At 58.2% G+C, this 26,578-nt stretch overlaps 1 protein-coding gene across 1 annotated transcript; it reads left to right on the forward strand.

Moving 5' to 3' along the window:
• Nucleotides 1-1,475: 1,475 nt before the first annotated feature.
• On the forward strand, nt 1,476-25,090 carry LOXL1 (lysyl oxidase like 1). The gene is made up of 7 exons (XM_082734323.1): nt 1,476-2,966; nt 16,732-16,840; nt 19,394-19,531; nt 19,992-20,148; nt 20,701-20,796; nt 22,444-22,559; nt 24,739-25,090. Exons 1-7 carry the CDS (start codon nt 1,808-1,810, stop codon nt 24,743-24,745), a joined length of 1,782 nt encoding a protein of 593 aa, XP_082590449.1. The 5' UTR covers nt 1,476-1,807; the 3' UTR covers nt 24,746-25,090.
• The last annotated feature ends 1,488 nt before the right edge of the window (nt 25,091-26,578 follow it).

Consider the following 26,578-nt stretch of genomic DNA (forward strand, 5'->3'; position numbering starts at 1 on the left):
TGGCGCTGCTGCCCATCTGGCTGGCGGGAGGGCCCTACAGGACCCCAGGGATTCCAAGCAGCTGGGGCCAGCACTGCAGGGGGCAGGCGGGAGGCAGGGAAGACTTAACTCTCCAGGTCCCGGCCCCCTCCATGAGCCCAGATCTGCATCTAGCTTGGTGGGGGGGCATGGGAGGGGCAGCAAACCCATCACTCCTTGCAGGAGTCCTGCCTGGAGTCTGAAACCTAACCCCACATGGGGCAGCTGAGGGGCTCCCGTTGAATGGTTGCCCACTGGCTCATGAGGGTAGACAATCACCTGAATCAAGCCTCATCCCGAGGCCCAGTGAAATGGGCAAAAAAATGCTAGCTGGCAAGGGTGAGGGCTGGGGCTCCAGGGTCTCCGAGGAATGTCCACTCTGGAGGCTTCTCCCAGGTGGGCTCCAGGAGTTTCCAAAGTAGAGGAGAATCTGCAGGGGCCAAGTTAAGGGCAAGTTCTTCCTACTTGGGGTATAAGCACAGGAGGGAAATTTCTGCCCTCCAGCTCACGAACAAGGTAGGACAAGGCAGCCCAGGGAAGTCCTTCAGAGGGTGACTTCTTGGATACCAAGATGTCCAAACTTCTGGCATCCCTCCTATCTCTGCTATGGTCAGAGAGGACTGAGAAACTCCCTAAGCACTCTTGGGGACCATCTGGTCTAATCCTCCATTGATCAGAGTAAAGAAGGAGCTTCCCCAAGATCAACCATTGAATTAATCCCAGCATCACGACTAGGCCTAGCTCTCCTGAGTCCCCCTTCCTGCTGTTCTATGCTGTGCCATATCAAAGACAGCCCCTGGCTTGCATTTTAACCATGGGCATACTCAGGATTCAAGAGACACAGAGCAGAAAACTCCCTGATGCGATGCATAAGAGGCTGACCTCTCCCATGATTTCACAAATTCTAGTCAGCACAAGGGCATACGCCCATTCTACAGATTAAGAGAGTAAGCACAAGAGATGTGCCAAGAGAGGAAAAAGCTGAAGCTCCAGCCCCCTTGTACTCAGGCCTAAGCAACTGAGATGCCCCTGGGGTCCAATATTAGGTTCAGCATCTCCTCAGGGAGGCCCACCAACAAGGAGGGTGGCCTTTAGCACTAACTTTGGGGAAGGGGAGCTCAGGGGGTCCTGGGGAGAGGCTGGGGGTTCATTCATTCAAGCCCAAAGAAGCAGGTAAGGTGAGACCAGGGATGCTGGGTCCAAAGTGGAAAGGGCCCTAGGGATGCTGACACCCCAGCCACATTCTGCCTGTACCCCCAGAGGCCCCCTTCTAGTCCCTGCTTCATTCCCTTCCTCAGAGGTAGGTCTGCAGCTTGGCTGGAAGCTCAAGAGACTGAGGGAGCACAGCAGCTGTGGGACAAGCAGCATAGCTAAAACCCGGCGGGCCGTAGGGCCCCGCGGAGGAGGCCCCAGCAGGCGGACTAGGCTGCCTGAAACCTCCCAAAGCTCCCAGCCTGTTGCTTATTCATTCAGAGTGGAAAAGCGCCTGCCCAGCGGCCAGCCAGTACCGGGCTGGCCATGTAAGTCTCCCAGGCAGTCCTGCCTGTCCGGTGCCCTGCAGAGAGCCTCGTGCTGCCCTGGGCACCGCCCCTGCCCTGCCCTGACCCCTTGGCCTCGAAATGCTGTCATCGGAGGAGCCGTCCCGCTCGGGACAAGGCCAGGATGGACAAAGCTAGAGCCCAGGCAGGCAAGGAGCCTTCCTGTCCTCGAGGCCGTGGGAAGAGAAGCACGCACAGGAGTACACTCCTGAGAGCCTCTCCGTCCACCAGGCCGCTGCAGAGGGGCCACGATGGCTCTAGCCCGAGCTGGCTGGCAGCTGGGGGCCCTGGTGTGGGGCGCCTGCCTCTGCGTCCTGGTGCACGGTCAGGAGGCGCGGCCGGGACAGGGCTCGGACGCGGGGCGCTGGCGGCAGCTGATTCAGTGGGAGAACAACGGGCAGGTGTACAGCCTGCTCAACTCTGGCTCAGAGTACGTGCCGGCCGGGCCACAGCGCACCGACAGTAGCTCCCGGGTGCTGCTGGCCGGCGCTCCCCAGGCCCCTCAGCGGCGCAGCCAAGGAGGCCTCCGGCGTAGGCAGGCCCCGACGCTGCCCCTGCCGGGGCGCGTCGGCTCGGACACCGTGCGCGGCCAGGCGCGCCACCCGTTCGGCTTCGGCCAGGTGCCCGACAACTGGCGCGAGGTGGCCGTCGGGGACAGCACAGGCATGGCCCGGGTCCGCACCTCCGTCTCCCAGCAACGACACGGGGGCTCCGCCTCCTCCGTCTCGGCCTCGGCCTTCGCCACCACCTACCGCCAGCCGCCCTCCTTCCCGCAGCAGTTCCCCTACCCGCAGGCGCCCTTCGTCAGCCAGTACGAGACCTACGACCCCGCGTCGCGGACCTACGACCAGGGCTATGTGTACTACCGCGGCGGCGGTGGCGGCGGCGCCGGGGCGGCGGCCGTGGCCTCGGCTGGGGTCATCTACCCCTTCCAGCCGCGGGCGCGCTACGAGGAGTACGGCGGCGGCGAGGAGCAGCCCGAGTACCCGCCGCAGACCTTCTACCCCGCGCCGGAGAGGCCCTACGCTCCGCCGCCGCCGCCGCCGCAGCCCGCCGACGGCCTGGACCGCCGCTACTCGCACAGCCTCTACCACGAGGGCACCACCGGCTTCGAGCAGGCCTACCCGGAGCCGGGCCCCGACGCGCCGCCGGCGACAGGCGGCGGAGGCGGTGGCGGTGCCTACACCGGCGACCCCCGCCTCGGCTGGTACCCGCCCTACGCCAACGTGCCGCCCGAGGCCTACGTCCCGCCGCGGGCAGTGGAGCCGCAGCCCCCCTTCCGAGTGCTGGAGCCGCCCTACCTGCCCGTGCGCAGCTCGGACGCACCCCCGCCAGGAGGGGAGCGCAGCGGCGCGCAGCAGGGCCGCCTCAGTGTGGGCAGCGTGTACCGGCCGAACCAGAACGGCCGCGGTGAGTACCGTCCAGTGCCTCGCCGGCCGCCCTGCGGTCACGGCCAGGCCACAGCCACGCGGTCCGTGGGCCTCCCCTGAGCTAAGTGGCCCCCCCACCTCGACAGTCACCGTGTGTACCACCTCCCGACCTCCCCAGGTCCACGCATCATTAGCTGCAGGATTTGGCCAGGCAGGCTTGGGCTCTGACCCTGGCTGGAGGGGTCGGGGGTGTAGGTACTGGCTGGGCTTGAGGTTGAAGCATCTTCCAGACCTGGAGTGGGTCCTCTGGGCACAAAGGGAAGGAGTGCTTCTCCCTGCCCCTCCATCATTTCAGTAGGGCCTGACTTCCAGCTCTGGAAATGCCCCTATGCCAGCCTTGCAGGGGGAAGCAGGAAGTATCAGCATCAGAAACCTGGGTCTTCAGGGTCAGAAAGGCCTTGGGGATGCCCCTGGAGGTGTGGCAAGGTCCCAGTCACTAGCATCTGTGAGCTTGGCCTGGATGAGCAGAAGGTTAGGGAGGCCGCTCTGGCTCAAGGCAGGAGTCCAGACTAGATGACAGGAGTTAGCGCAGGGGACACTGCCAGGGCCAGATGGGAGGTAGTGAGGCACCCGCCAGGGGTGAAAAATTTAAGGGGATGTCAAAAAGCTCAGGAATCAAGAAAAGTAATGTTTTAATGCCTTTTAGGTCAAAAACGAATGCAAACATCTAAAAAACCTGTGATGAGCAAAAGATCCAGCTTTTACGTAGAATTAGTAACGGTGCCATACAAAGCCATACTGGAGCTTGAAGCAAACTGATCCTGTCTTTATGTGAGATTCTGATATTTGGTTCATCACAGATTTTTCTGGCACTGATCTTGATTTTTAAAAGTGTTGCCGCAAATACTACTTCTCGTGGTCGCCGAGTGTTTTGTGCCCAGGCCAGTAGCTCCCTCATTTCACTCTCACTGCAGTGCCGGTCCTGGAGGAGAGCCCCAGGAGGGAGCTGTAGACAAGCCTCCCTCTGGTATTTTCTGGGGGAAGGGGGGATGTGAAGATATGACCTGGTCTTGGGAAAGCCCAAACCATCTGTACATAAGTACACAGCGAAGGGGAAACTCTCCATCTTCAGACAGAGAACTCCACATACAGGGGGGCTACTGTGGTAAGGGCCCACTAGGGGCCTGGCCAAGGCTAGATGGCTATTGGCCCATCCTCTGCTGTCCTAGAGTTCCCCTTTCTGCCTCTGTATCTGCAAGCCCAAAGTCAGCTTCAGCAAAGGTTTTCCATTCAGTCCCATCAGTCAGTGCCCCAGTTCTCTGCCCGACTCCAAGGTTGCCGGGCCAGGCTCACCAGGTGAGGGCTGAACCCGGCAGGGCCCAGGGGCACAGGGGCACAGCCCCAACCTTTGCTTCTTTACCTCGGTTAGCTCAGGGACTGCTGGTTTGTCTCCAGCCACACGGACCTAGGTGAGAGGCCACTGCGCAGGGGACGAGGGGGAGAGGGGCAACGTGGTTCTGTCTCTGTGGGGCTGCTGGAGCCCAAGGCTAGGGGAGAGGAGTGTCCCCACTGGTAGCACCCACTGCCTCACATCCAGGGCATAGCACTCAAGTTGGGTGCCGAATCCCAATTGCAGAACCTGCAGGGGCCTCGCGGCAGGAGCCTGATGGGGGGGGGGGGGGCTTGTGGGATGTGATGAAGGTTGTGTCCTCCTGCCCACTGTGGCCCCATCCACATCTGGTCCTCACTGAGACTTTGTGCATCCTGGCAGCAGGGTGCTCTAAGTTGGGCATCATCTGCTCCTAGAGCTCCTTGGAGGAGAGGGCATCCCATCTTATAGGGTACTAAGCTTTCGCAGTGGCTTTGTTAGGCTCTGTGACCTCAGAGTGGGGCTCGGCTGGAAGTGACCCACTTCTGGGCATGGGAGAAATCGGAGGTTTCCAGTGCTACAGCACCACCGGCAGAGCTAAGCCTGGTCCTCAGCCTCTGTGTGCCAAACCAGTGGGGTTTTCTAGGGACCTTCTTTGGCCTGACGGTTCTTAAAGTTCAAAGGCGACCGACCAGGGCTAAGGCCATGTCTGGAGTGAGGGTACTTGGTGCTTATCAGAGTCTCCAGTCTTGACCCTGAGCCCCATAGTTGGTTTGGGCTTAAAAGTGTGCTAGTAAGCATCACATTCCACCCCTGCTGGGGGTCAGGGGAGGCATAGCAAAAGGGACACATGAGTGCTGTGATTGGGCAGGCATTGGAGGCATGAGCTAGGGGAGCCCAGACGAAGGGTCTCCCCAGTCAGGGGCTGGGGGCTCAGGGAGGACTTCCCGGAGGAGGAGGTACCTGTGCATTGCTGCAGGTAAGGGCCATCAGCACTCTCCAGGTGCTCCTTCCCCTAGTCATGGGAGCGGGGGCGTGGTGTGTGGGGTGAGAGGGAGTGTGGGGGCACAGTCTACTTTGGGGCTCACAGACCAAGGAAGGAGCAGTATCTTCTCTCTCATCATTGATTCCCCCTTCCCACCCTGCTAGGCCCAGACCATGGAAAATCCCAGTTAAGAGAAGGCCAAGCCTTGTGCTTGAGATCAGACCCCCAGGCCTGGTGTGGGAGTCCAGGGCAGATTCTCTGGGACTGACCTCATTTCTCCTGGCCACACACCCAGGGGTCTGAGGCTGGGTGCTGGCAGCCTATGTGCGTGTGGGCGTGGATGTGTCCTCACAACACCAAACACATGTGCGCTCCGCCCACATCCCTCCACGTCTGGGCGGTTTCCAAGCGTCTGTCCAGAGCCCGGGTTTATTCCTCTGGCGCCTGCACCCTCTTCCCTCCCACCCAGTGCTGGGGCTGCCCGGGCCTCCTGCAATCCCATTGTCTCCAACTCTGAAACTTGTAACTGGAGAGACCAGGAAACAGAGGCCCAGAGAGGGTCACATACTTTGCCTGGCTCTCAGCAAATCCGTGCAGACGCCTGGAGGGTGGCCGGCGGCTTCCCAAGCCTAGCTGTGTCTCCTGCACTGTGCCTCTCCCTCCACCATGGCCAGGCCCTCCCTTCCTGGCCTCCTATCCCTGCCCCTGCCCCTGCCCACTGCCCCCTCCCCACCCCATCCCCTCATGGTCTCAGCTTTTCTGAGCTGGTGGTCTTTGGACCAACTAAGGTGACTCCTGGTCCCTGAAGACCCCAGCTCTTTCCCCAGGCCTCCCCCTCCCACTCCTGGCCTGCTTCACCGGTCCTGGAAACCCTGTGAAAACAATATGGAGCAGGCTCCCTGGCCATTCTCCTGGGCCTCACGGATGGAGAGCTGTGCCAGCCTTGCCTGGCATGGCCCTCCAACCCTATCCCCACACGGCCAATCAAAGCCCAGGAGGAAGCCCTGGCTACCTCCTCCCTGCTCCCCTGCTCCCCTGCTCCCAGCTTCTCCCTGGCCAGTCCCTCTATAGAGCTGACCACATTATTCTCCTGCTCAAGAAAGTTCTGGGGCCCCTGAAGGCCTTCAGGTCAAAATAAATGCCTTAGCCTACTGCTCCAAAAGTAGGGGCACCTCCTTCCTTTCTTTCTCACCGTCTCATACCCCCACAGCCTCATGGGAACCAGATCACTCCCCAGCCTGGAGGTTGCACCTCCCCATACACCCAGAGGTGTTCTAGTGTCCTCCCCTCTCCATCTAGTCTCCTGCACCCAAGAAGCCAGACAAGACCCCTTTATCCCTGACAGTAGCCCTGGCTCCCTGCCCCCCCCTACACCTGGGCCAGCTCCCGACCCCCACCTCCCCTTCTCCAGGTCACCTCCCTACCTCCTCAGGCTTGGAGTAGATGGAGAGAAAAGTAGAAGCTGGCCTCTATCCCCAAAGCATCCAGAGTTCAAGCCCCAGGTCAGGGATGATAATAACAAGCAGGCTATCTGCGGAGGAGCACCCACTGAGCCGGGTGGCTAAACTGTGCAGTGTTACTCACGGCCTCCCGGAGAGGGGGCACAGTGCTCCTCTGGCACCCAGGGCAGCCTCCCCGCCCACATGGCTGAGCCAGAGCTCAGGCCCAGCCTGTCATCTCTGCACGGCATCCAGATGACCCCAGGAGGACCCACATGCCACCTGCAAGCCAGGTGGGTCAGGCCAAGCGCCTCGGCCTCCTCCAGTGGCTCTCTGGGCCTCAGTTTCCCCAGCTGCAACCAGGGGAGGGAGACTGACACTGGCATTGGTGGGCACTTTGCACATCGCCACCCTTAGTCCCCGCAGCTACCCCACGAGCCAGGTACCATTCTTTGTCCCATCTCATAGATGAGGCGACAGGCTCATTCGCTGCTGTTCACACAGCCTCTTAGTTGTGAAACCAGGTTGTGGGTCTTGCATGAACCCCCATGCCGAGTTCCTAACCCCCAGACCTAATTTTGTTTAATTTGATGTATTCTTGCTTCTGCTGCACACCTGGTTTATTCACTCCTAAGCTGTTTGACTGTCCAGTTTGTGCCGGGCCCTGGCTGGGACGGGCTGTCAGGCCAGCAGACCTGCGAGGCTTAGGAAACAGAGTCCCTTCCCAGTGTGGTGTTTGCGAAGGCTTGCCGTTCTCACTCTAGACTCCAGAACACTTTTGTCACAAGCGCTTATATCGTGCTTTCTCGGTGTTTTCTACCCTTCCTGGAACTTTACGGTTCAAGTCCATTAATCCTCAAGGCAACCCTAGGTAGTATTCACCAGCCGCATTTTGCAGACAAGCAAACTGAGGTTCTCAGAGGTTAAGTGGCTTGTCCAGGGTCACATCACTGGTGACGAGCAGAGCCAGGATCTCAGCTCAGCCTCCCTTCTTCCTTCCCTGAGGTTGTCCTGGAAGCTCCTTCAGAAAGAAATGGAGCCTTCAGGCCGAGGAAGCTGTCGAGAGAGGTTGGACAGGCTGTGGACACAGAGGGACCTGGGTCCTCTTCCTCCTCCCCTGTTTGGCCAAAGTCATTAGTGTCAGAACAAACAAGCTGTGTCCCGAGCAGTCTCCTCTCAGGCAGACTTCCTGTCTCCTCTGTTATCATCGGGTTGCAAGGCCACATCCTCTCTCCCCGAGACCCAAACTGGACCATCCCCGCAAAAAGAGAGGGCTCCTATTTTAAGTAACAATCACCAAAGCTAGTATTTCTTGAACACTGACTGTGCACCAGACACAATGCTAAGCATTGGATTTTCATGTTCTCATTTAGTGCTGCCAGCAACCCAGGGCGGCAGGTAGATAGGGTTATTGCTCGCCTCCTCCCGCCTACCCCTCTCCCCCACCACAGACCAGGAGCCCGAGGCCACAGAAGTTCATAAGTCATCCAAGGTCTCCATGGATCAGAGCCAGACTCGGAGCCAGGCCATCCCTCTCTCCTGCTAGACGGCTGAAGCCTCTCTCTTCTTGCCCCTCAGGGAAAGTCTGTCTCCTTGTTTGTCTCAGATCTAAAACCCCAGAAAGCCAAAATTTGGACTTTTGCCTTAAGTTTGCAGGCCCCACAGGCCTTTGGGGTGGTAGCAGAGCAGGGTGGGAATCATTAGGGCCTTAGGGGCATCCTGCCTCCTCCCTCTTCTCCTAACCCCAGGGGTCCCCATCTCAGTGTTCTCTCAGCTCTGAAGGTGCACACACACCCACTCACACTCATACTCACACTGCCAGCAGTCCCAGCCTGAGTCCACTCCACTCCTGTCCAAGCCAAGAACACATGGAAAACTCCCCAGGGCAGCACTGGAATGGCAGGAGAGGAAGCGGGGGAGGAGGTGGGTGGTCCGCCCGTAAGCCCACACCTGCTTCCAATTCCTGTGCCGGGCATTCCTGCAGAGCAGCCATCGGCTCAGAAGCAGGAAGGAGAGGCTGGGTCTGGTCCCCTCCCCTGCTCTGACCTACCAGCCTCCTCTCCCGAGGCAGCTGGACCCAGAGGGCCTTTCTGTATGGATTCAGAATTACGGGGCCACCGTTGGGCCTGGGTCCCTCTCTCCCTTGCTGACGAGCACTCAGGAACTGGTTATTTCCCTGTCACCTGGAAATGGGCTGTGTCCGAACGCCAGAGCAGGAAGGGTCTCAGGTGGGGAATGTAAGTTCCCAGAGGCCTCTGCCATTGAAGCCTCAGGAGACAGACAACCCACCTCTCCTCCTGCTTGTAGACCAACAGCAATCATGGGTTTTCCAATCCTAAAGCTAATCTTTTTTTTTTTTTTAAGATTTTTTTAATTTATTTGACAGATCACAAGTAGGCAGAGAGGCAGGCGGGAGGGGGGGGGCAGACCCCCCACTGAACAGAGAGCCCATTGCGGGGCTTGATTCCAGGACCCTGGGATCATGACCTGAGCCAAAGGCAGAGGCTTTAATCCACTGAGCCACCCAGGCACCCCTAATCCTCTTTCAAAAGAAAAAACTTTTGGAATCAGTGCCAACCTTTGCTTGGTAATGAAGTATGCCATAAGGCCCTGCAGGTGTTTGTGCCTGTGGTCGCCAGGGCCCACAAGGGCCAGCCCCAGGCTATGCACAGAGAAGTTGGGGGTGTGCCAGAGCCAGGCCTGTCCTTACGAAGGCCTCAGCACAGCGGCCAGAAACCAGGCCACAAGACATCCCCCACCCACCACCTTCTCACAGATCTCTCCTCACCCACCACCTTCTCACAGATCTCTCCTGCTCCCACCTGCTATGTGCAGACACCTGGGCCCACAGCTGCTTAGCAGGCAAAGGGCAGTCCCTCCGCTGAATGGAGATTCATCCACTCAGGAACTCTTACTGAGTGTCTTACTGTGTGCTGGGCACAGGCCAGAGCTGAATCTTCCTTAATGAAAAGAAAGACACAAAACCCTTGCCTTTGTGGACATATTTTCCTGCATAGAATAATACATAGGGAAATAATAGAATGTGCTAAGGACTGTGGGAAAATAGAGATAACTAAGATCTGGTGTGGGAGGGGGGGAGCAGGTTGCAAAGATGGTTAAGGTATGCCTCCTGAAGGCGACATTTGAGCAGAGACGGAGTAGAATGAGTGAGGCACGCAGGGATCAGGAATAGCATTCCAGGAAGGGGAAACAGCCAGTGCAAAGGTCCGGAGGCAGGAATTCCCTGGGGGTTTCAAGTGTGTTCCCGTCTGTTTGGAGCAGAGCAGGACAGGAGTCAGGGGTGTGATAAGAGGCAGAGCAGAAAGGCCACGGGACCGTGGAGGACTTAGGCTTTTTTGCCCCCTGCACTAGGTAACACTGCAGGCTTTGAGCTGGGCAGTGACATTTAAACAGGGCCCCTCACCGCAGGGCTGGGATAGGCAGTGGGGAGGCTGGTGGAGAGATGCTGGCAGGGGTGATGGCACCAGGCAGGCTAACGATTGAGGTTGTAGGAAGTCAGGTTCAGGATCTAATCTGGAGATGGAGCTGTTGGGATTTCCTTATGGGTTGGACATGGGGTGTAAGAAAAAGAGGTCAGGCATGAACACAAAGGTTTGTAGCCTGTGCAGCTGGAAGGATAAAGCTGCCATGGGCTGAGAGGGGAAGGCAGTGGGTTGAGCAGGTTTTATAAGAAAGATGGAAGTTCGAGTCAATGTGAAGGGCCTGAGGGGCAGGGAGAGTCCCGGGGGACAGAAGCATCCACAAAGGCTCCTGGAGACAGGGCTGGGGGGCCCCTGCGGACCTGCAGGTGAGCAGAAAGCAGCAGGGACCTGTGTTCACAGGGCGGGGAGAGTGTGAGGGAGTGAGGTGTGCAAGGAGGCAGCTGACCTCCCCAGAGGTTTATGTCAGCCTGCTCCCAGCTCAGCCCCAGCCCATGTCCGGCGTGGTCGCTGAGACGAATAAACCCTCACAGATCCCCTTCTCAGACTTGGGCCCTCAAAGGAGGGATAAGGTGGTCACGGCCCCTGGACTGTCTCCACCCACTGAGCGGGGCAGATGTGTGCTGGCGGGGGGGTAGTCAGCACTGACAAGTCTGGGGCCTAAAGACTGTGAACCCCTGCAAGGTCATGTGTGTGTGTGTGTGTGTGTGTGTGTGTGTGCAAGCGTGTGCCCTCGTGTGTGCAGAATTCCAAAATATGCCTCAGGGGCTGGGGCAGGAGAGGTCTGGTGTGCGAGGGAGCTGCCTCCTGACCCTTCAGGCTATGAGATCTGGAAGGCTCTGGTAGGGCCAGACCACGGAAGGTCTTAGCTGCCGCCCTGAGAAGTCAGGGCCCAATTCTGTAGGCGGCGGGGAGCCCTTGCAGGTTCTGAGCCTGGCGTTAGAGCTGTCACAGCTCCTTTGCCTGGGCTGGGACTGCCCCTTCCCGGCAGGATGCAGGGAATCCCACAGCCACCTTGCCCACCCGATCATCACACAGTGCGGCCCCTCCGGGCCAGCCCAGACAGTCTCATGGCCTGATTACGAGATGACGAGTTCACAGGGTTCGGAGCTGCCAGCTCCTCCCAGTCTGTAGGCCCTGTCGTCTCCTCTTTATGCAAGGCCGAACTCTGTGAGCTTGCCCCTTTTCCCCACCTCAGGGCTCCTCCAGAATCTGGCTGCTGAGCCAAAACATCCCGCCCTACACAGCTTTCACCGCCCGCCCGCTGACCGGTTCCTGCTGGACCTTGTTTATCCTCCAGCCCCCGAGACTCAAGAGATTAGGGCCCTCTTGCATTCCTTGCTCCTTCCTCTGTGGCTTGGGAGCAGGAGGCCTGGAGAGGAAAGTGTTCAAAGGGGCCAAGGTTTATGGAACCCACAAAAAGGGGGAAGCCAAGAGGGAAACAGGTGAGGTGTGAGCAAGCGGCAGGAACGCAACCACAGGCCCTCTGCACTGGGCAGTCTCCAGGAGCTGCCGGGCGGGAGGGACCAGAGTTCTTCTGAAGCAGGAAGGATTTAGGTCAGACAGTGGGAGAATTTCCTGGCTGCTGAAGAATCGTCTGCAGAGGTTGTAAGAGGTCTGGGCTCCTGCCCGAGGCTGGGGAAGAGACTGAAGAGCTCCTGAAAAGTATTTTCTCTCCAGGTGTTTTGGGGAGCCATCGAACTCCTCCTCGCGGCTCCTTTGCAGGTTAGCGTAGTTTCTCTCCGTCGTCCAGGTGGGGAAACCGGACCTAGGGTTTATCCACCCAGGGACTGAATGAGAGGGCAAACTTGCCTTCTGGTGTCTTTTCCGGAGAAGGCCCCAACCGGGTCCTGCCAGGGAAAAGGGAGATAGGCCTCAGGTTCCTGCAGGCTGACCCAGGGGCCAGCCTGGGGTGGGGAGCATGGCAGGCTGGTCCCGAGGGCCTAGTGAAGGGGCCTGCATCACCCTCAGAGGAAGCACCAGGGTTGGAGCAGGAATGCGGAATGCAGAAGGTCCTTATCCCGGGCTCTGGGTCTTCCCTGCCCAGGAGGGTCTGATGGGGGCAAGGGTGCCTCCAGGGCTGCCTGCAGAATGGCCTTGGGACCCCGATTCACTTACACCCAGCCCCTTCCCTGCAGAGAAGCCTGGCTTCAGCCATCCCCGGGGCCTCTACTGCTCTCTGCCTCTGTGTTCGTCCAGCCCTGGTCTAGACTCTACAGCCCGAGTCCCTGTGTGTCCAACCCCCACGATCAGCACTTTGCTTCTGGGGAACAGTGCCCACAGGGGCCTTGGCCAGAGCCCTTCCAGGCTTTGCATGGGATAGAGGACAAGCAGAGCTGGACGAATGGAGGCAGTGGGGGCTGGAGAGGGGGCAGGCCGGCCCTGGGTCCCACAGAAATTCTGTGGCAGAGGAGGGTAAGCCACCAGGCTCCTGTCTCCCTCTTGGGGGGGGATGGCAGGATGCTAATGGTGACCAGGGACCCCTTGGGTAGCCTCAGCAAACCATACACCAAGACTGTCTATGGTTGGTCTCACCTTGGGACCCAACCCTGGAAGACTGGCCATAGTGGGCCACAGAGGGCACTCCCTAAGAGCCCTATCTAGCCATGACAAATCATGAGCTAGGTAGACCCTAGTTTATACGTTGATGGAAAAATCAAGAAGTGGAATGAGATTCTAAGACAATCTCATTTATAATGTTTCAAGAATGCATGCCTGCCTCCAATACACTGCAGGTTGTATACAGAAACACAAATTGTCCGAGGACATGTCAGAGGGGTCGGGTGACAATGAAAAGCAAAAAAAAAAAAAAAAAAAAAATGTTATTCCAAGAGAGGGGCCTAACCCAGACCAGCAATAATGGTTGGTTTGCTCAGACGTTAGAACTGTAATTAATTCGGTGTCTGCATTTAGAGAAATGGGGGTCTCTGGGAGGTGTTCTCATTGGAACTCACTTTCTAGAGGCTCCAGTGCCAGGTCCCAGTGCTGGATGATTCCATATATTCTGGATAAAAGATCCCAGCCCCTCCTCAAAATGACATCCTCACGACTGAGTGTTGTTCTTACCTTCTCCCGGGGATCTTCCGCACACCTCTTGGGATGGGGGATGGGCACATGGTTCCACTGTAGTGACACTTCAGGCAACATGGGCCATCATGCCCAGAAGGCCCGGTTGGACCTCCCAAGCCAGAAACAGCAAGCCAGTCCCCTCTCCCTACATCCACAAGCCCCCGCTTACACCTTCCCCCCCTCACTTTGAACAACATAGGGGTACCTCCTCAGTCCCTCCAGGGGCTGAGAGCCCAAGCCTGAGGGCCCACTGATGCAGTGCCTCATAGGAGAGCAGGCGGAGCAGGAGGTATTGTTCCAGCTGAGGTGGGGCCTGCAGTGCCCAGGGACCTCTGCAGGGGGAGCGGGGGTGTCCCCTCCTCTGACAGGAGTAAGGAGAGGCCACCTGAACTCCCAAGGCTACTCTCTTCCAGCAGCTTCCCTAGTGTGACAGAGGTGGAGCGTGGCCAAGAGGAGCCTGTTAGGGGAAACATGGGACCCCTGTGCTGGTCAGAGATACGGAACAAAGAAAAGAAAAGAATGGTAGGAGTGGTTCCACTTAAGGTCTAGAAAAGGCATAGCTATCTACGGTGATTGAAAAAGAGGAGTAACGGTTACTTGGGGTGGTGGAGGAAAGGGGGATTTACCGGGAAGGAACAGCAGGGAACTTTCAGGGATGATGGAAACAGTACAGAGCTTGATGATGGGCGTGGTCTCAAGTGGGCACCATTTGTTAAAACTTACCAAAACTGTATACCTTAAGTCTGCATTTCTGTGTCTAGATTACACTTCCAGAAAGCTCATTTTTATAAAAAGAATGATAGGCGGGGAGCTAGGAGGGGGTGTGGAGCTTCTCCTAGGGCTACCCCCTACTCGCTGTGCAACCATGGGCAAATTCATTGCCTTCTCTGATCCTTGGTCCCTCCAGCACCTCTGTATGCCCTCGTTCCTTGCAGGGGACAGGTTACAGAGCACACCCAGTCTTTGGAACAGTAAAGCCACTTAGGATGAAAGAAACTTGCCTGAGAGAGGCCAATATGATGGGCAGGCAGTCAGCTCCAAAGCATGGTGCATTGCCTGCTAACAGTGTGAGTGGGACCCAGTCCCTGCCCTCAGAGAGTGGAGAGTCTGGAGGGAAGTAAATCCAGGTAAATACAATGAAATCCAACTGGTGAGACAGATATTATGTGTGGTCTAGAATATCGCAGCCAGTCAGGGAGGACTTCCTGGAGCAGGAGGCACCTGTGAATCTGAGATTCTTCAACAATAAGAGGAAGATGGTATCTAGGGCCAGGGCCAGAGCTCAGGTTGTGAGGACCAGCTCTGAGGTGTCTGTCCATGGTCTTCCTTCCAAATCCCCACATGTAGACAATACAGAGGCCCCTCCCCCATGGCTTTGGAGCTTACAAAACCAAACCAAACCCACTCAGTTACAGTAAAAAGGATTCATGATGTCAAAGCAATTCCTTAAGAAGTGTTTCAAATACAGAGTTTTTAATACATACTCTGGGGACAAACAATGGGTTCGAGGCTCTGAGTTGCTAATAGGATCTAACTGCGGTGTGTTCAGGCTCAGTATAGGACCAGGGTCGGGGCTCAGCCATAAGCCAGAAGGGGCACCAGCCTTTGCTGGGCCTCAGTACCTCTGGCCTCTTACTCAGCTGGCTCTTGGAACCTTGCTGGACTGCCCAGCCAGCTCATGGAATGGCCTGGAGGGGAAGGGTCGGGCCAGAAAAGCTTTGAGGAGCCATCTGCACACTGTTTATTAAAACCGGGCCTGGGGTGGGGGAGGCAGGCCATCTGGTGCCAAATACTGGGTCTCATGAGGCTTCCGGCCAGGCTAACCCACCCCCACACGTTGCTGCGGGAGAGGCACTTTGATGATGGGGAAGGGGACTGCTCCTGTCTTCCTTACCTCCCCGCACCAGAGGCTTCCGGATACCAGAGGGTGAGAAACAGCTTGGCAGCGAGGTGGGCCCTTGCTTTGAGGGCCCAACGGTCCCCTGGGAAATGACTGCAGGCATTCCTGAAGCTTGAGTAATGGGACCTCGGCTGGCCGAGACGCCCCCCTCAGCCAGGAGCCACCTCATCCCCACCCACCCTGTGCTCCAAGCTTCCTCTTCATTCCGAGTAGGTGAGATCACGCTGGCTGCGGGGCCAGCCTCCCGCATGGGGCCCAGGCCTGGGGTGAGTGTGCTGGGGGCTCAGAGCCGAGGGGATGGGCAGGGGGCGGGGGTGTCTGCCTCACCTTTGGGACCCGAAAGCCGACGAGAGGGTTTTGGCAGCAAGAAGAGGGGCCGGAATGCTTTGGCAGGACTCGAATTCCCGCACCTTACCTGTCCCTCGAGAGCAGAGGTCTTGAAAGAAACTGAAGAGCGACCTGTAGCCTTATGTCCTCCCTTAACTACTGGAATCCTGGGAGCGAGGGGGGTGGAGGGGACGGAGAAGCCCCAGGCTCACTCACCCTGAAGGCCAAGCTGGGCGAGAACCAGGGGCTCAGGGTCCCCCTGCCCATCTCCCAGCCCACCCCGGGGTCCCACCAGCTCCTGTGCTCCCAGCAGCCACATCAGATCATTCCTTCTCTATTCCGATGCGGATGGGGTCTGGACACCTGAGTTTGGTTTCTTCTAATTCCAAATAATCTACCCGCTCCCTGGGTGGGGGAGGTGCAGAGGGACAGGCCCCTGGCTCTCGCCTGTCCTGGGAAGCAAGTGATCACAGGGGCTGAGCAGACTCCAGACTTCCCCTGGGCCCTGCAGAGGAGGCTGCCAGGCCCCTCGGGTTGCAGACAGAGGAGGGTGCGGTCAGGTCTGGGGGCCGATGGCAAGAAGAAAGGAATCCTGAGAAGGTCAGGCTAGGTGCCCAAGCCGAGAATCATGCCCCGTCAGCAGCCTACTCTGGGGATGTGTTTTCCCACTCGCCCTTCCCTTTCTGCCCACCCCACTTGTGCCAACCACCACTCACCTGGCTCTGCCCGTGAGCTCTCTGGGAGCCACTTGGGGCCAGAGCCCAGGGCTCTCCTGGTGGTTCGGGAAGAATGCAAGAAGGCATCTGGAGGCTGGAGTCCAGAGGCCTGGGGAACGAGGACATGGAGGGAGTGCCTCTGTCAGGAAATTGCTTGGTTCGCTCAGTCCTGCCTCCAGGCTCCTGTTCATGCGGCTCTCCTGCCAAGTATACCCTTTCCTGTTCTCTGGCTCACCAGACCCCGGCCTGCCTCCCAGGCTTCGCTCCTATCCCAGGTCTTCCAGGGATCTCAGAAGTTCCCACAGCACGGGGCTCCAGAAGTGAGCCCCAGTTCCTTGACCTCCCCGGCCCACACCTGAGCCCAGGGGGAATTGTTCCAATCAATGCCCCTAGCTCTGGTTAGGTAGCTTCTTGGAGGAGGTGACAGCCTATTACGGAGGAAGGAGCATGGCAAAGGGCAGTTGTGGCTGAAGGGGTCTCTGGGCATTAGCTGCGGCCAGCCTGACACCCCTCGACGCCGACTCTTTCCCCCTCCTCCGTCTCTCCCACTCCACCTCCAGGTCTCCCCGACTTGGTCCCGGACCCCAACTACGTACAAGCCTCCACTTATGTGCAGAGAGCCCATCTCTACTCCCTGCGCTGTGCTGCGGAGGAGAAGTGTCTGGCCAGGTAAGGGGCCGAGGCTGAAGTGTAGAACATGGGGATGGCCTCTGGGGAGTCCCCCGAGCCTGTGCTTGTGCCAGTCAGGCTGCCCACAAGCTGAAGGACCCTGGCCGAACCCCTCAACCTCTCGGGACCCTGACCTCTTTGTCTGGGAGTCTCGCCTACCCCCAGGGAACCAAGAGGGGAAGGGGACAAGTGAGCATTTCCATAGAGGTCATGAGACAGGGAACTTGGCCTTGAATGTTCACACCAGCCCTGAAGGTATGTGTTTTTCCAGTCAGGCGGCCGAGGAGCAAAGAGAGGACTAGAACCTTCCCACTCCCTCATGAGAAGGTGCTCCCACAAGGATGCAGGGAAGCCCAGTTTGGGGAATAAGACCTCAGGATAGAGGGCGGGAGTGTGGAGCCGTCCCCACAGAGGACAGGTGTGGCTCTCCAGCCGGGGCAGAGGGCACACATGACAGAGGCCTCAGTGGGGAGAGAGGGCAAGGAGACCACTTTGCAAGACTGTGGAAGGGGAGCCCCGCCAGCTCTCCCTAATTCCTGGGTGATCCTATTGCCTGCCGAGCTTGCTTCCCAATGTATGAACCGCAAACGTTCTGCTCAAATACCTGCGCTGAGGGGCCATCTCCCTGTGCTGAAAGAATTTGTTAAAGATGACATCGGCCTGCCTTGTCTATTGACATCCCTCTATGCTGGAGAGCACCTATTTTTCTTTGTTACTTGCTGCCCTATTTTTGTTTTTGCATTTGAATGCTTTATTGACTTTTACTCTTCAGTGTGCGCGAAGGCTGTCAGATTCTCAGCATTTTCCCCCTTACAGAACTGCCGCCGCTCCGGGTAGCTCACCTGCAAGGTGTCATCTGCCCATCATGACCTAAGTTGCTTGTACCAGAATGTGACTTCACTCACTACTTCCTTGGCCCAGAACATCTTGCCCTTGATCACGGGTAACCAAAACCAGGGAAAAGGAGACCGCAGATCAGGGGGTCCACTATACCACTCTGTTGGCCTGGGCATTCAGGTCTGGTCTCATCAGTTGTCCCCGGGAAGAGGGCATCGTGATCCGACTCCCGCTGCAATCCCTCCGGCAGGGAGCACCTCACAGCCTCTGTGGCAGCCCACCGAGACTGGGTTTTGAGGAGTTTTGAGTCAAAGACAAATTACCATCCCATGTTCACGGAGCATCCTGCGGGCCCAGGCCTGAGCTCCCAGACGGGCTAGGGAGCAGGGTGCAGGGCACAGACCCAGCAGAACTGAGGCTGAGCTGGCAGGGCTCTCCGCGATCATCAACAGTATGGGCCGCAGAGCGCAGCCAGCGCACAGGCTGCCGCCGAACGGAGACAAGGAAAGGGACTCGCTCCAAGTCTCACCGCGAGTCTGTGGCCAAGCTGGGCCTCGAACCTAGGCCCTGATGGGTTCCCACGGTGTGCTGAGCAACAGAAGGGCAGGATTGAACTGAACAGAGGGAAGGAGGATGTTTTGTTCCAACCCAGACACAGACGGATTCCAAGCCTCCCCCAGACAAGGCCAAGGGCCTTATGTCCTGGCAGACAGGAGACGTCCTCTCGGAGAGCGAGCTAATCCCTGCAACTGGCTGCCTCCTGCCTCTGGCTTCAGGACCCAGACCTTCAGGAGTGCCAGGAAGTGCCCCTGAGGCCAGCCAGGACAGCTGTCAGCAGGCCTCCGGGGAGGGGAGGAGCCTTGGTCAGTCCCTGCACACATGTGTGTCTGTGTCTGTGTTGGGCTGTCTGTCTCACTCCCCTTGCTGCTGCCCCTCTTTCCTCTCTCTCTCCCTTCCTTTTCTTACAAAGCCCCTCTCAGTCCTGGCAGCTTTGCAGTCAGGGAAAGGTGGCCTATCACACTAACAGAGCCCACGGGGCCTGTGGTATCAGGCTGGGCCACAAGAGGTGCTGCTGGAGCTCACAGGCAGTCAAGATGGCTGTGAGTGAGGCAATCAAGGCAGACTTCCTGAAGGAGGGAACCTGAGTTAGGCCTAGGAGGCTGGTTGAGTTCTGGGTCAAACACGCGCAACAGTATAGCTTAGCAGGAGAGAAGTCTGCTCGAGAAACAGTGTTTGGAGCTGGAACCCCAGGATGTGTGGGGGAGCAGCAGGGCAGACAGGATTGGGAAACTGAAACGGCTTTGACACTGAAGAGCCGCACCTGAGAGATGGCGTACTTGGGTCAACAGTCAGGGCTCTGTCCCCTTATCAGAATCTCCTGGATAGGGCCACTTTCAAAAAGCCCTCCAAAGATTTCTATATGCCTTTCTCCCCACCCCACACCCCCCCCCCAGGCTGTCCCCAGCAGGTGCGGTTGTCCTGGTTAGGCCCCATGCCACTTGAGCAAGGCTTTCCTGGTAGCTGTCGGCCACAGGCTGGAAGCCAGAAAGAAGCGGACAGCCTCTCCCCTGCGCTCAGGAGAGATGGGAAGAGGCCTGAGCCTCCGCCACAGGACAGGGAGTCGGTGGAGAGGAACTTCAGGGATGGTGGGCCCATTCTGGGCTTCGGTGTCCCCCGGATCCAGCCCCACTCCGGTCTCCCCTCCTGTCCCTGCAGCACAGCCTACACCCCGGAGGCCACCGACTATGACGTGCGGGTGCTGCTACGCTTCCCCCAGCGCGTGAAGAACCAGGGCACCGCGGACTTCCTCCCCAATCGGCCCAGGCACACGTGGGAATGGCACAGCTGCCATCAGTAAGTCGGGCCCCTCCCATGGGGCGGGGCCTTGGTGCCTGAGCTCCTCCCCCCACTTCCGTGCTCTGGGCGGAGCCCATGCTGGTGCGAGGGCCGGCCAGGATCCACAGCACCACCACTCCCCCACCAACACCACTCCCCCGCCCCCCGGGCAAGAGTTCCTTTGCTAAAGCTCCCCAGAGGAGGATGGGTTTTAAGGGGGAATGTCTAGAATACAGGGAATGGTCCAAGGAAGGCTAGCCCAGGTGGGAGCCCAGCAAGGGCTCCAGAGGAGGTGCTCTCCCTGGGTGATCTGGCTGGGAGCAGCCCCAGAGACACTGCCCTGGGAGACACAGGGGACAAGGAGCCCCAGGAGCCCAGATGGTCAGGAGTCTGGGTCACAGCAGGCTCTCCAGGCCCGTCTCAGAAAGCGCAGGGGTGACTAGGCCCCCTTGTCTCTCCTCCCGTGCTCTGCCCCCAGACACTACCACAGCATGGATGAGTTCAGCCACTATGACCTGCTGGATGCAGCCACAGGCAAGAAGGTGGCGGAGGGCCACAAGGCCAGCTTCTGCCTGGAGGACAGCACCTGTGACTTCGGCAACCTCAAGCGCTACGCGTGCACGTCTCACACGCAGGTCCGGGCCGGGCGAGAGGGCCAAGGCAGGGACCTAGGGGTCCGGGGACAAAGCCCTGCCCAGGGGAGCAGGGTCGAGGGAGGTGGGGGAGCAGAGAGCAATGCCCAGCTGGGCCTGTGCCAAGGCTCCTGGCCACTCCACTCCATGGCAACAAGGGTCTTCTCACCCGTCATCGGGTCACCACGGCGTCCCTTCCTGCATCGCTCCCAGGCGAGTCCACCTGTGGAAAGAAAGGAACATTCCAACAAATTCTAGATGACATGGTGTTCCATTGCCTGTTTGTCCACCCAAATGTACCTTTCTGTCAGTCTGTCCAGGTATCCACAGAACATCTGTCTATCCTGCCTGTCTGTCTCTTCATCTGTTCCTCTGTCCAACTCCCCAGGCATCCCCCTCCTTCTGTCCCTCCCAGCTGGCTGTTATGCCTCCCTATCTTCTGTCTGGTCCATCTACCCAGTGGGCTCTAGAAGGGAGGAAGGAGGGGCCCAGACTGCTGGAGTGGCTCTGAGCAGGGCCCAGCACCCCAGCCTTGACTCCTGTCCCTCTTCCCAGGGTCTGAGCCCCGGCTGCTATGACACTTACAATGCGGACATCGACTGCCAGTGGATTGACATAACGGATGTGCAGCCTGGGAACTACATCCTCAAGGTGGGCCTCCTGGTCCAGGGCGCTCCCTCCTGCCTGCCCCTCCCGCTCTATGTCCCTGCCCCAGGGATGTGCTCTGGCCTCTAGGGCATTCCCTCCTCCCCAGCAGTGGAGCAGCCTGGGCATCACGTGGAGGTGTCCTCTTCCCATTGGAGGGTATTGGCCTCAAGCAGGCAGAGCCTCCCTTTCTATAAGAAAATGAACCTTCTGCCTAGGTGTGGCGCCGCTAGAGGGGGTAGTGACACTGTCTTCCCTAGGGGACAGAGGACTAGGAAAGCTACACTACAGGGTGCACCCCCTGTCTGCAGACAGGGGAGGCTCTCTGCCATCTGCGAGAGGACATTGCCATGCTCGAAAGAGACCTCCCGCTCCCCACAGGGATATCTGCAAAGCCAAAGGCTCCTGGGACCAAGAGTCCCTTCTGGCCTGAACCCCTTCTCCAATGTCTGCTTGCTCCAATGCCACTTCCCCTGAGGCGGGGTGGGTACAAGGAGAAAAGCATGTCAAGGACACATAGCCTAGTGTGGTACGTCCACGCATGCTGCTCCGGGACCAGGCGTCATGGCCTCCTCCTTTGTGCAGGTGCGAAGCAAGGGCGGGGAACCTTCCTGTGGGCCCTCGGACCCGCCGCTCCACACCCTAAAACACTACACAGAGCAGTGAGCAGTGAAGAGGGGCTTGGGAGGCACGCTGACCCGCGTGAACGCGGCCTGCTGGGAAAGCTGCACTGGGAACACAGGCAACCCAGAAGCCTCTGGTCATGCCCCGAACCCGGTGGCTCCCAGCGGGCTCAGCAGCCCCTCTGCTCAGCCTCAGACCAGGGCCAGAGTTGGTGGGGCTATTCTCCTTCCCATGTCCAGCCACTCACCACATGTGTACACAGGCCCTCTGAGTTCCAGGCACTCGGGATTCAAACCACATCCGTAGCCCACACTTCCTGCCCTGGGGGTGGGGGGAGAGTAAAGGGTTTAAAAGTAACATGTTCTTAGAGATTCTGCAACTCTAAGTCTGGGTGTAGCCGCCCCTGGTACAGCCCGCCCCTCCTCCCCCACCGTTAATCCAACATTCTAAAGGCTTTCTTGTGTCCCAACAGCTCTTTTCCAGACAAAAAGCACAGGTTACACCTGGGCCATGAACTCCGTGTCAGACATTCCGGCTCCAGGCTGGGAAATGCCACCTGACAGGGGACAGCCTTTGCCTGTGTCATCTTGACAGACATGTGTGGTCAAAGGGTGTCGGACTCGGACTCGGGAGACCAGGCTCAGGATCCCTGCTCAGCCCCCCTCGTTCACTGCTGTGTCCTCTGGGGCAGAGATTCAAACTCTCTGACCCTAAGCGCCCCACGCAGGGCCCACCTAGGCTCTGGGTCTGGGGCAGCCTCCCATCTTCCAGGAGGAGCAACCTGGTGCTGTTTTCTTCAACCACGCACGATCTCTTCTTTCCTCTCTCTGCATCTCTCCACGTCTCTGCACCAGCATATCTCTGTCTCCATAGCACTCAGTCTCAAGTAGTTGTTCTTGGCCCTCCCATCTCCTTCCCTCTGGCCCCTCCGCATCTGTCTGTCTGTATCTCTACCACCTTCCCTGGTGAACAGGTGAAGGGCAGCCCTCTGACCAGATCCCTTTTCCCTTGGTGTCCTTTCTTCTTCAGGTCCATGTGAACCCCAAGTACATTGTTCTGGAGTCGGACTTCACCAACAATGTGGTGAGATGCAACATTCACTACACAGGTCGCTATGTTTCTACAACAAACTGCAAAATCGTCCAGTAAGTGCTCACCCGTCATCCTCTCCGTGCGGTCCCTGTCCTCCCGGGGGAACAAATGGGGCCACTTGAACCACTCAGGGCGAAGAGCCTTGTCCGTTGCCAACCCCAGTTGAGTGCTCCTGGTGGGGCTCTGGGCCCAGATGGTGTGGCTCCCTAAGCTTTCTCAGACGGGGAGGAGCGGGGGACCGGCAGGGGCAGTGTAACTGGGGCAAAGTCTGTAGTCCTGCTTCTGAGCTGTCTTCATATTGTGACATCGGGCAGGTCATCTCATCTCTCTGAACTCCTTTTCTCAACTACAAAAGAGACCCTTCCCATTCAGGCTTGGGAGATTAAAAGATTGAAAGGCCTGCTGTGTGGTGTCAGAGAACCCTTCCGAGGGTGCCCAGAGAATGGCAGCTGTGTCTCTGTCAAGTGCGTTCAATGAAACAGCCCCAGATTAGAGCTGATTCTGGTTGGGACGAGCTTCCCCCAGTGGCTGGGCCTGGGTGTACTGGAAACTGCAGGACTCTGGCCCAGACCTTGGGCACATGGCTCCGGGGCAGGACTTTGGTTGCCACTGCTCCAGGCTATCTGTCTTTAGCCTCTCTTCTGATTCCCCAGGTAAAGTACTTTGCAGAGGGACCTTCTGCTTACAGACTCACCAAGAAACCCCCCGCCCCACTCCATGAGAATTTAAAATGTTTAATCAGCTCAAATCAACACTTTGCCATTAAAACAAAAACTAAAACAAAACAGGCTTAGTTCTAGAACTTCAGTCCATCATCTGGGGGGAAAATGGCAGAGATTTCAAGGCCCAGAGAGACAAAAGCATATGCTTATTAATGATTGACAGGTATGAAGTTTAGCCTGTGACCAGGCTCAGGGCTCAGTGTGTGTCCAGGGTCAGGGCTCAGTGTGTGACCAGGATTAAGACTCTGGGTGACCAGGATTAAGACTCTGTGTGTCCAGAGTCAGGGCTCAATGTGTGACCAGGGTCAGGGCTCAGTGTATGTCCAGGATTAGGGCTCAGCGTGAGACCGGGATTAGGGTTCACTGTGTGACCAGGATTAAGGCTCACTTTGTGTATCAGAGTCAGAACCTGTTTAGAGACAGCCCTTTTGCCCTTTAGTTGCAACCACTAAGCTGACTGGTCACACACACACACACACACCACCACCAACACCACCACCACCACCACCACTAGCCCATGTATATTAAAAATTAGAATAGCGGTCTTTAGTTCAGTATAGAGATTAGATTCTTCATAAACTGAATTTGATCAGATTGTCCAGGTCACAGAGTATATTTAAAACAACTGATTCCTGCCCCATCCCCAGCACGGCGGCTCTTTTGTAGGCCTGGTTTTCTGACCCCCCTCCCTCCCTAGGGCCTGTCGCATTCAGCCATTCCCAATTCTGGGGTCACCGAAACGGTAGAGGGTTTCTGGGAAGCAATACCGTGGAAGGAGAAGGAGGAAGAAAGGAAGGGGCACACAAGAGGAAAAGAGGGCCAAGGGGTGTGCAGGGAGGCAGGGAGCCTACGTCCCTCTTGTCCTGCTCGCCGCTGCCCGGAAGGGTGAAATAAAACAGCATCCCTATCCCCAGCCATGCCACAAGCTAGGCTCCTCAACAAGGCAGACGGAGAAGCAGCCCCGTGGCCCCTCTGGCTCCCCCCGGGGGCCTATGGGCCAGGGAGGGCGGAGGCCCTCCTTTCTAAGCCCTTTACATAAGTGCTTGGAAAGGCTCAAGTCTCATTAGAGCGTCTGTGGTACCCTGACCGCAGGCGGGCGGCCGGGCCAGGGCACAGGAAGCTGGACGCAGTGTTCCCAGAAAGGCCACGGGACTGACGCCTGTGGCTTGCGATCGTGTTTCTGAAGAGGAGGAAGGAGGCTTTTTTAAAAAAAGTACTTTGTTAGAAAAAAAAACAAGAAAGCGTTCCCAGACAGTAGCAGCTCTCCTAATGGCCTAGAGAACACTGTGGAACCCGGGGCACGGGGAGGGGGTGGTGCCAAGATGGCCCCTGCGTGGGTGGGGGAGGCCGGGACACCCCTCTTCTGGAGGTTGGGGCTGGCTGAGGGTTCCACCCGCACCTGCCCTCCCTCCCATGTGGGATCCGGGCCGTGGAAGGGGCACCTTGCCGACACTCAAGGAAGGAGACCTGTCCCACAGCCTACCACTGACTGCTCGCTTTCTTTCCTTAGATCCTGATCTCACAGAGGATGGACAGACGGTCAATCTCCCTACTCCCCAAAGCCGGCCAGGCTCCCCCAGGAAGCCTCCTGCCAGGACAGACCCGGCCCAAGGGGCTCAGCCCCCCCCCCGCCCCCACCCCACAGGCAGGGGCAGCTGGAAGCCACAGGCATCCTTCCCTGCCGGCCTCAGGGAGCAAACGCAGACCGAAACCACAGGGATTCCGGATGCCAGGCCCAATTTTGTACTTAACTCTTCTCTACAACGGTATTTTGTCGTTTGTTGGTTTTTATTTTTTATATTTTGGCCATATCACAGAGCAAGATTGCCCAGACCTGGGCTGAATAAAACAAGGATTTTCTACTCTGTGGTTCAGCACTGCGGCCGGCCAGGCTGGGCTGGCCAGAGCGAGGTCGGGCTCAGGGGACATCCTCCAGCTTCCTCCTTCCCCTAGCAGAATGTGGGAAGGACAGCCACCACCTGTCAGGACCACAGCTTGACCAGTGTGGAAACCCAGTGGGTTTATCCCAAGGACAAGGCTGCTGTGTGGCCAGGGGCCCACAGCCCTGCGGGAAGGACCCTGGGTGGGAGCGGTAGCTCTAGCCCACTCACCCCTACTCAGGGTCCCCCACCTCCGCCTCCCCTCCTCCTGCAGCTTCACACTCCCACCCCCTCCCTTCCTCACACCGTCCCTCACTCTACCAGCCACCAAAGGCCTTACTCACATATTGAGTTCCTGCTGAATGCCCGGCCTGTGCTGGGGCTGCACCATCGTCTTGCTGTGAGGGAGCTCCCAGGGACGGGAGGAATGTGTTCACCACGCCTAGTGAGACCATGGGAAGTGGGAGAGACTTCTGAAGGCGGGTGGCATCTCCCAGGAAGGGAAGTGACTAGAATGTACTTGGCTGAACGGGGTCCAAGTGGGAGATGGAGGGAGGCCCCGTGGCTGGGCAGCCCTCCCTCTCCTGCCCTGGGTGGGGTATCCCCGAGGTCCTGGACAGCAGGTCGGTGCAGGAAGAAGCAGAAGGTGGGCACCTCTCACCCTCCTCTTGGAGTACCTCTGCACCCATCTGCCCCTGCCAGCCTCCTTCCTTCCTAGGGGACCAACACTAGTGAGAACGGGCAAGGTACTTGGCGAGAACCAGGGCCCTAAGGGGCCAAGGCCAATTCTCCTCATTCACTGTCTATACGACTTTGGGTCAGGCCTGCTCTGGGTCTCGGTTTCCCGATCCATAAGATGGGAATGCCCTTGTGCCTGGCTCACATGCTGACACAGAGAGCCGGTGAGCCACTGCGACAGGGACAGGCACGGGGGAGCCACATGGGGGTGGACCCAGCCCTCCACCTCCCTTCGTCTCCCACATGCTTCATGCCTTGGGGCCCCCTGGCAGCAACAGGGTGGAAAGGCAGGGCTGTTTGGAGCCAAGCAGTTCTTCCAGAAGAGTCCTGGGGCCCCAGCCCAGCCCAAGCCACAGGCTGCAGTGAAGCCAGTCTGTAGCCTCACACCTCCCTTCACTGAGTCGTGCTGGGATTCTTTTCCTGGCGAGGGCAGGCACTGAGACACTGCCTCTCTCCGTAAGGCGCTGGAGAAGGGCGGCCTAGAGGATTGAGGAGGAGTGTGGGTGGGAACCTGTCATCCAGGTCTCCCCGTTGTGCTGTGGCCTTGCCCATATGCACCCCAGAGATGCTGCCCCGATTCCAGCCCCAGACCTCTCCTTTCTGGGTGCTCCCAGAGTGAGCAAGGGAGGTCTCAGACAAGAAGGAGCCTAGAAGGTCAAGTCAAAAGTCCCCAGTTCCCAGGTCGGACAACTGGAACCCAGAAGGGGAGCCTGTCTGAGGGCCCAGGTGAGT

This window comes from Mustela nivalis (assembly GCF_964662115.1).
Source record: "Mustela nivalis genome assembly, chromosome: 6".
NCBI lineage: Eukaryota > Metazoa > Chordata > Mammalia > Carnivora > Mustelidae > Mustela > Mustela nivalis.

Excerpts from the sequence above, each read along its gene's own strand:
- LOXL1 (XM_082734323.1), top strand. The coding sequence starts at position 1,808 with ATGGCTCTAGCCCGAGCTGGCTGGCAGCTGGGGGCCCTGGTGTGGGGC. Across the intron at positions 2,967-16,731 it reads GCCGAACCAGAACGGCCGCG|GTCTCCCCGACTTGGTCCCG; the intron begins GTGAGTACCGTC and ends CTCCACCTCCAG. Across the intron at positions 16,841-19,393 it reads GAGGAGAAGTGTCTGGCCAG|CACAGCCTACACCCCGGAGG; the intron begins GTAAGGGGCCGA and ends CTGTCCCTGCAG.